Raw genomic sequence first — 9338 nt, forward strand, 5'->3', positions numbered from 1 at the left:
GTTTCTCAAAACCTACAATTAAAGAAGCTACAATAGATGAAAAGAAAATCCATTGGAACAACAGAAGAATATCATTCAAAAAAACATTCTATTGAAATTAATCTAATAAGACAACCAACAAAACAAAGAGATTTTAACGTTGCAAATGTACAGCCATACCTAGCTAAAACTTATACTTCCCATAATAAAGAATTGAATAAAAAATAAATTAGGATATGCAGTACCTCCTTTAGTATCAGAATGAAATCCAAAGCACTCAGCATTCCCACAAACTGTCCCCTGTGTAAGTCCCACAAAGGAGCAACAGGAATTTCCTGAAAATATCTTGCCCTTAGAAAATAAACAAGCTTTATTGCTTAATCAAATAACGCAGCTTCACATAAATTACTTAATATTCAAGCGTTGAAAAATTAAAATAGTCATGGAAAAATGCTTGAAAGAAATTCAATGAATATATGAGAAGGCGTTCATTAGATGTCCCAAGATTTTTGTTAAATGGCATGTAAAAGCTTGAAGTTTGGTATCAATTTCAAACCTAAGATGAAATACCTGCACATTATATTAAAATTTTGGAAGATTTATACACATAACACTGAATTCATATGTATTTACATATCTAACATCTAAAATTTAATTTTTACATAAACGCCCACAGTAGCAGAAGGGATGAGCATAAAAGTTTGTATTCACTTTCTAAAAGTTAAATTGGTGGTATTTTTATGTGATGTGAAAGATTTGAGCGGTAAAAATGCAAAAAACAAAATTAGAAATGCAAATATATAGCAATTGGGTGATATGTACGTAAAAGCCCCTAAATATTTTGATAAGGACAATAAAATGTATATAATCAGAATACACAACTCTGAAGTAGCAATGCACGAGAAAATGGCAGTGAATGCTGACCCTGTTAGCAAGAAATGCAGCCACATGAGAATGGATGCAGAAGCAAAAAAATGGAACATAGCTAACCACAGAAAATTTACCATATTGCAAGAGAAACTTTCAATAGATAATACAAATGATGCATGGACAACAACAGAATGATCCAATAATGATGATGTGAGCAGTAGCTAATACATTTTATATTATTTTCTCTGCAAAAGAAATCATAATTGAGAACTACAGCAATGATAATCAATGAATGGAAGTTCAATAGCATGGACATTTGTCATCCAAAGAGACTTCAGTAGTCAAATTCCACAGAATAAAATAACAGCAATAACATGAATGAACTTGAAAAACTGAATAGAAATAGTTACTTTTCACTATAGTAAATTACAAATTAATTAAAACAAGATTAGACTTCAACATTTATTTCAAGACAAAAGGATATAAATATAAAAAGCAGTTTACCTGTTCATATAGGATATGGAAAGCTTGTTTCACCGGCAAATTGACATCTAGAGCAATGACCTGAAATTTCACATGAGCAAAAAACCAAAGGGATTGTACCCACAAAATAGGACTTGACATATTACGGTGAAAGAAATGTTGTATTCAAAGGGCATCAATACCTTGCCAGAATCTGGAAGCAAATCATAAGCAGTATTTGAGAGCAAGAAAATAGAAATTTGATTACGGAACAGCTCTATGTTAGCTTCAGATATTCTTAGAGCTGCTTCTTGTACCGAACTGCCAGAAATATTAACCTATTTTGAACAATAGACTGGCAAAGTTAAAATGTTATTTGAGTGAACAAAGAAGCATTTCTATAGTTTAAAACAAAAAGCTTAAATTTTGTCAAAGAAAATAAATACAGAATGCCCAAAAAACCTTATCCTACCTACCTCTACATCATTAAAGGGTATCAGTCTATTAGATCATCACCTTGCCCATAGGATAGTCCACGTTACACTAGAAAAATCAATTATCATCCAACTTCAAGCGGAAGTTATAAAACATTTATTTTCCAGTCATACTGGAAAATAAAAAGCCATCGATGTTGACAAATTTTATGGCAAAATTTTCTATCAAATCCAAGGGACAAAGCATTCCTTTTGCAAAAAAGTAGCTCGTGAGTTCAAAATCACTATACATTTTTATATAAAGAGCTCTAGCCTTTTAAAATACTAGCTCGTGACTTCAAGATCACTATAGATTTCTTAACACAACTGAGTAGTAGGCTTTTACTATAAGGCCCAGTTGTTATCTAGCGGATGCAAAATGGAAAAGTCATCAATAAAATCATACTTTAATTTCACATAAATCTTTTCCTAACATAATCTTTCCTTCAGCATGTGAGCAATGTTCCTGTAACTTTTCGGCACAAGGTATATAATAAAGCCGAAAATATTCATTCTAGGCAAGCTCAAGGTCAAATCAACTCATGCAGAATTCGAGTTTTTAGTTCAAATTGAGTACTGAAAGAAGCTAAAGCTTAGCTTAAAGAAATCCATAAAGGAACATGGATTCAACAAGAAGCCAAAGGAGAGAAAAAGGAGAAGAGGCTGCACACTATGATACTGCCTTTGTTTTAGAAATGGAGAAAAAAGAAGAAGAGAGTAATAGAGGAATGACAGTGGTGGGTTATCCAGTGTGACATCAAAGTCAGATTTTCTCTTCTTATTTTTTACAATAAGAAAAATACATTCAGCAAAATGTTCGGGAGTAACAATATTTTCACTAGCTAGCTCGGCCATAACTAAGCCATGGCCAGCTCAGTCTCAATCCCATCAATAGCTAGAGCCATCCTAAAACTCAAGCTAGGAACTCCTGAGCCTACTAACAAGTCAAACACATGCTGGACAGCAAATTGAACCCAAAATAGATAACAATCCAGTTAGGGGTACACACAAAGTTTTTTTTTTTTTCATATTTGTCAAAAGTAGGTAGACTCGGTTATCATCAGGATGAACTTTAACCTTTATCAGACCATTGTTTGATGCATTTTCCTTGAAGAGCAATCTGTTTTAAGTAAAATAAATGGACCCTATGAAGAGACAGACCAAATAAAGAGATCTAAGAATAAAGAATAATCAAAAAGCAAGCTGGGACTATACTCTAGTTCTTACTTATTGATGAGGTCCCCATCCCGCATTCCGGCCTAACCGGTCCAGGCAAGAGGGAGAGCCGACCGGCTCCCTCCTTTGGATTTGGCACCTCATTTGAGCCATGGGCGCAATCATAATTATCCAGGACTTATATATTTGATTCTTATGTTTCAGGTTTTGAGTTTGTTTCAGTTTCCTTCTAGGGATGTATCCAAGGGTGAGTGGTGCTTTGGATGTATCTCATGTCGAGGTGGTGACTATCCATGACTATCCCTTCCGGCACAATCTTCCCTCCGCTTTTGTCATCCTTCCTCCCCGCTGCAGCCGCCAAACAACCCTTCCAGGCTGTTTTTCTGCAGTTGCACTTGCTGCCACCTTCCCGAACCCACCTACCTCACTGCCGCAGTCTTCCAAACTGTCCTTACTACCCTCCACCACTACCTACCTGCTGTCCAGTCCTCCCCCTTTGCTGTTTCTAGCAATCCACAGCCCTCCCAGCCATCCATACCACCCTCTGCTGCTGCCGACCTGATATCCAGCCCTCCCCCTTGCTGTTTCCGGCCACACAGCATTTCCAGCCACCCATACTCGCTGCCGCTCCTCATCCACCCCATTCCAGCCACCTAACACAACCTCCAGACGGCCTAGACGACCTCCACCACCCACAGATCAAACCTTAGTGTGAGTTTGTGTTGTGTTATTATTTCTCATTTCAGTGTATGTGTGGTTGTAACTGCCTATTTGGCTTTTTTTCATTAATAATATTTGTTTTCCTATTGTTGCTTGGTTAACTCCGGTATCATAATCCTTAGCCTTAGGTTCACAATTCAGTTATTCAAAATATTTGTTGGTCATCAACCTGAAAATTTACCAAGATAGAGGCTGATACAGTAAGATTCCATCTCTAAATTGGTAAACAAGGCTTCATGAAATGCCAAAAATATTATTGAATGTATTGCCAAATTGTAGAACCAATCATCGAAACAGCCAAAATTTTAAGTGAATAACGAAACAGCCAGAATTTAAAGTGAATACAACAACAAAGCCTTAATCCCACTACGTGGGGTCGGCTACATGAATCCTTTTTCTCCATTGCGTCCTATTTAGTGTCATATTTTCATTTAGTTCTAGTAAATGAAAATATTACTCAAATTTAAAGTGAATAAAGAAAATTTTACTCAAATTATCAACCCTAGCACACTATTTTGCTGTTAACTTAGTGATCAAACTCAAATCAGTCTGCAACTTTTATTTAGACAAAAACCCAGCAAGTTGAAAGCTCGTGTTCAGGAATGTGCAAGTTTCAGGCACTGCACAATGAAGGCCTATACAACAAGGAAAATTAGAACATGAAGGTAAATTCCTAGCAACCTGGAAAAATCTTTTGATTCATAGAGAGCTGCTGTAATGTAGAGGAGCCAGGGATAGATCAAGTAGGAGAAAATCCTTTGGCAAAAATGAGAGAACCTAGATATTCCATAACAATATGATTTCACACCCATTCCAAGAAGAACAAATAGATCACATATCAATAAGGTTTTGGCTTTTCTTCAAAATTGAAAGCACCATACTTCTGATGTTTACCAGGAAAAGTAGATAAGACAACTGAATTTTTAAATAAAGAACAAAATAGAAAACTTATCTATGATTTTAAACCTCAACCAAAGAGCAATTCATTGGAAATTTTCTAAAATACCATGTTATCATATACAGAAAAATAAACCTGTACCGCATTCAACTAGAAACTGAACCTGACAGAGAGATAGCTTACTATAAAATCTTAAGCGTGAAATCATCTATAACTTTATTAAAATACAGATACAAAAATATGCATATAGACCTCATTCTTCAACAAAATTTGAACTACCAATCACTTTCTTCCATATTTGAGAATTAATTGACAAGGATAAACTGCTAAAAAAAATAACTATAGAAAGTAATACGTAAATTCTCTCCACCAAAACAAATCATACCCACTATTTTTTATGCATTTTGAATAAAAATAAAATCATATCCAAAAATTTAAAAAGGAATTCAACATTTTTCTTCACTCAAGGATGGACTTTACCTAGGAAAAGAGACAGAAAACATTAGCTACTAAAAAGAGTTGAAAGGTAGCTATGCTATGATGTCCAACTGCAAACGAACTTTTACAGAAATTGTTATAATTCAGTTTTGAATCAATAAACATATGTTTCAATATGCCCATTCTAAAAATAGAAGACCATGTGCAAAAATATTCCAACTAACAAGTTAACCATATCAGTAAAACTTCTAATTTTATTTGTAAATTTCATGCACCATACCAATCAGATGAAGAAAAAAGCTTCCACTTTCAAAAAAAAAAAAGGAAAGAAAATACAAACCTTTGCTTTGCATTAAATGAATGCAACCTTCTCATAAACAATCTAAAAACAATAGGAAAAAAAAAATGGTCCCTGACTATTTGCAACAAGCTAATTTAAGTTCCGAACCATATAAAAATCATACATTAGTCACTAAACTCCTTGAACAAACCAAAATAGTCCCACTGTCCAAATTGGGGGGTACAATTAACAACAAAGCTATGTCTCAGTGAAATACAATTGCAGACATCCATGCATGTTTATATTGACATGTTCGACAAAAAATTATTGATGAAAATGATTAAATATTTGAGATATATATTTCATTCGCTCTAAAAGAATGATTCTAATAAAGCAAACAATAAATTACATTCTTACTAAGAAAGGATTTCAATTAATTAGAATCTATGATAACAAGTAATCTTAATTATAAATCTTATGTAGCTCTTTCTCAGATTTTCTTTTATTTATTATATTGCATGCTGACAAAAAAAGCTGCACAACTGAGATATATATTTTATTCATTAAAAAAAAGGATTTCAATAAAATTAAAATTTTAACATACTCAAGATAAATAAAGCTAGATGAGTTTTGTTACAATGAAATCAAAATAAAAGAAAAGCTAAACAAAATATACATTATAAAAATAGTCGCTCCATAATTTGCATGGTATGAATTAACTCCTACAATATTCCAAAAGTAGCCCCTCTTTTAACGGCTTAAACATCAATCTTTATTAGATGGAATGGCAAGATTATTGTGATCCCTATTTAGGCAGTATGAAGACTAAATATAATAGCACAGCAAAACATCAATTTCACAGTATGGGAATACTGGGGTTTGGCATTTAAAAAAAAAATATTCTTAAAAGAATAGTTCACTAACCGTGCGTCGAAAAGTTTCATTATCCACGTCCATTTCTCTGCTACCAGAAGCCCCAGGACTCAGAATTGAAGGAACAAGATTATTCTCATTGGTTAGTAACAAATTGTTCACTATACCATAATTGCCAGACATATGAGGCTGATTCTCATCATGACGCCATTCACCATCAACAAAGAATTTGTACTGCTTGGAAAGATAAAAGTTATGGATACATCCTCAAAATATATGAATTGTCAAAAGAAAAATATATGAAAGTACAGAGGGTATGATACAGAACATAAATTGAGTGTTGCACGTGTTCTATCTAGCCAAATGACATGAAAATGAATAAATATGAATGAACAAATAATGAATATATATGCATGCATAAAAGTTTTAAACTAACGATTACGTGAATTTTTGCATGAAATGTCTATAAAAATGGAAATTAAAAAAGTACTAAGATCATATACAGATATCATATCAAAAGCTTACAATCACCATTTTACATAACAGAACATAGAACATAGAATAAGAGGCAAGGGACCTTAGCGCACAGTGGTCCATGGCTTGCTTTTAAAGTGAATAAGCATCAAATGTGAATCACAAGCACACAAAATAAAAAAACAATATCAATACATAAGTTCTTTCATATCCATTATTTAAAGTTTATTGGATCATTGGCCAATTAAAATAAATGTAGAACAGAATCATTACAGATAAATTATAAAACAAAGCATGGCAAAATCAAGTCAACAATACGAGGCCTTACCTGATGCAATCCCGGAGTCAAGTTACAAATAGCCTGAAATGCAGTAGGGCGATCCTCCATTGGAGACATAGGTAAATGGTCAGACCACCTAAAGAACATTAAAATAGAAGGCCATCAAAACAAATTTTGAACTTTGAAACAAAAATGTGAGATATACAATAAAGTCAGTGTTGGTATTAGACAACATCCCTCACTCATAGCTGCATATAAATATATAATTCTCACTAATAGCCATACAGCATACTCTTTGAACATATCAATACAAGTTAACTTGTTGAATGATGACTAATTAGGTGAAGCTGTAGCAATTACAAATAGTAAAAAGAAAATTCTAAAAAGTTTAAAATGTAAAAAAAAAAAACTATTTGGGGGTTTAAAATATACCAATTATGTAGAGGGCTTGACTGACATGAGACTTACACGCCAAAACATACTCAGAAACCGCTAAGGCAAAGAAAATCATTTCACTAGTATCTTAAACTTTAATTTTTTTAATGATATTGAAACGTAATATTACAGCAACTAAAAAAAACCAACCACAGAATTATAAGACAAAAATTATTGATATACTATTCAAATAAAACTACAGAAAAAAAGTCATTGAGGGTCAACTTTTAAGATGGCCCAATCAAAATTAAGGAAAGCCGTGCATTTTGGAAAGGATTTTTATTGGTCCAGCTACTCAACTGATAAAGTAACTACAGTGTTTGTGTAGATTTTTTGGAAGCTACATTTCTTCAAAGTTAGACTCATTTTCTTAAATAAAGAAAGTATTAAAATCCTTACATCACCAAGTGTCAGTAGGATTTTCCAGGAAATTTTCTTGAAAAAAGTGCATGTAAATCTGGTAACATACATCAGTAGTCTATAAAACAAATATCACTGAAAATGTTTATAGAATTAGATTTTTTTAAAAAAAAGAAGGGGCATTTACATATATACCACCCAATTCCTATGCATGTAATATCTAACAGCTAAAGTTTACATTTTACATTTATAACTCCCAAATCTTTCGAATCACATAAAAAATACCACCTTTTTAACTTTTAAAAAAGTGAAATATACATATTTCATGCATAGGTAAGATGGCATATATGTAAGAATTGAAATTTAGGTTTTAGATATGTAAATACAAAGGACTTGAGTGGTAAGTATATAAATCTTCCTTAAAAATAATTATGCATGATAATTACTAATTTAAAGGCATTAAAAAAGTCAAATTTCCATTGGATATCAAATATGACCTTGTAAAAGAGCCAATCAAAAACACTCTTCTTCCCCCATGTGGCCATACGAACCGTGTGGGAATTAGCACAGCGCCTGCAGTCCCACTTAAGTCCTGTGAAGCATCCACTCCGGAAGAAAACATGATTGCCGGAGAAAACTAGCTCGCAATTATCCCTCTTCACTTCCAAGATGTTCCTTGTAGTAGAATCTGAAGTCAACAAAGCAATAACCCAAGTTCCACCCCAATGCCTTTCTCCAAAGCTAGACCTCATGGAAACAGATAGCGCAACAAAGCATATCCCATCACAATGAAGCCCCTCCCAACGACGGAAAAATATAAAAAAAACACGAAATCCAGCATCCAATTTTAAAGTTCCTGTCTGAGACGAGATCCTCTCAAGCACAGAATGCCCCTCAGATCACGCATTTCCGTGCAATATAGCAATATGAATCTCCAACACGCATGAAATTTCCAGAAGCCTCAATCTCACAGACAACTACGATGAACATAAATCCCGGAATTTCGCCAGGGCAAGCTCCTCAGCATCTCCAACCCCGGTGCCTCAACACTATCATCAATACCAGCGCCCTCTTCACAAACTACGAATTTCCCCCATTCTGCAGCTGAGCCTCACGGAACCGAAATATATCATCAAAAACAAAAGAAAAAACCGCGATAAAAACCACAAAAAAAAAAGCAACAAGTCTGGAAACCCTAGCCCTAGAGAAGAACACCGGCAAGCCAACAAAAGAAATCTTACAGAATATTAGCCATTGCTGTCGGATCGAAGCTGCCGGGGGATTCTTCGAGGAAAACCAAGAGTGTGGAGGAGAAAGCGAAGGTTTCTTTTCTTTTTTACCCCTTTTTTTTTTCTTTTTATTCTTTTCCTCAGTTTTTTTTTTTTTCCTTGTAGAGAAAGGGCAACAGGGAAAAAAATAAAGGGCGGGAGGTGAGAGATGAGATCAGGACCGTACATATTAAATCAGAAGGTCCTAATGTTGGTTTGGCAAGTGGGCCAATGAGGAATCAAGAATACGGCTAGGCCATCTAGCGGCCTGCCCAAGATTCCCGGGCAGATGGGTCCCAGTCGAACCCGACCCGTTACGGGCAATAAACAGCAAAAGCCTTCCCGCACACCT

General features: G+C 34.3%; 1 protein-coding gene across 3 annotated transcripts in view; it reads right to left on the minus strand.

Moving 5' to 3' along the window:
* Positions 1 to 9093, minus strand: part of LOC110037327 (sucrose nonfermenting 4-like protein) — a 69115-nt gene extending 60022 nt beyond the window's left edge. Inside the window, exons 1-7 of one of the 3 annotated variants that reach the window (XM_020741950.1) lie at positions 8960 to 9093; positions 8270 to 8822; positions 6972 to 7059; positions 6221 to 6403; positions 1515 to 1649; positions 1354 to 1413; positions 225 to 314 (exon numbers count right to left, since the gene is read on the minus strand). In XM_020741950.1, the coding sequence (XP_020597609.1) occupies positions 225 to 314; positions 1354 to 1413; positions 1515 to 1649; positions 6221 to 6403; positions 6972 to 7059; positions 8270 to 8340 (627 nt within the window). In that variant the 5' untranslated portion in view covers positions 8341 to 8822; positions 8960 to 9093. Of the gene's footprint in view, positions 1 to 224; positions 315 to 1353; positions 1414 to 1514; positions 1650 to 6220; positions 6404 to 6971; positions 7060 to 8215; positions 8829 to 8959 lie in introns of all 3 variants that reach the window. The other 2 variants (XM_020741948.1, XM_020741949.1) reach the window with 2 other exon arrangements.
* Positions 9094 to 9338: the final 245 nt, after the last annotated feature.

This window comes from Phalaenopsis equestris, unplaced genomic scaffold (assembly GCF_001263595.1).
Source record: "Phalaenopsis equestris unplaced genomic scaffold, ASM126359v1 Scaffold218760, whole genome shotgun sequence".
Classification (NCBI taxonomy): Eukaryota; Viridiplantae; Streptophyta; class Magnoliopsida; order Asparagales; family Orchidaceae; genus Phalaenopsis; species Phalaenopsis equestris.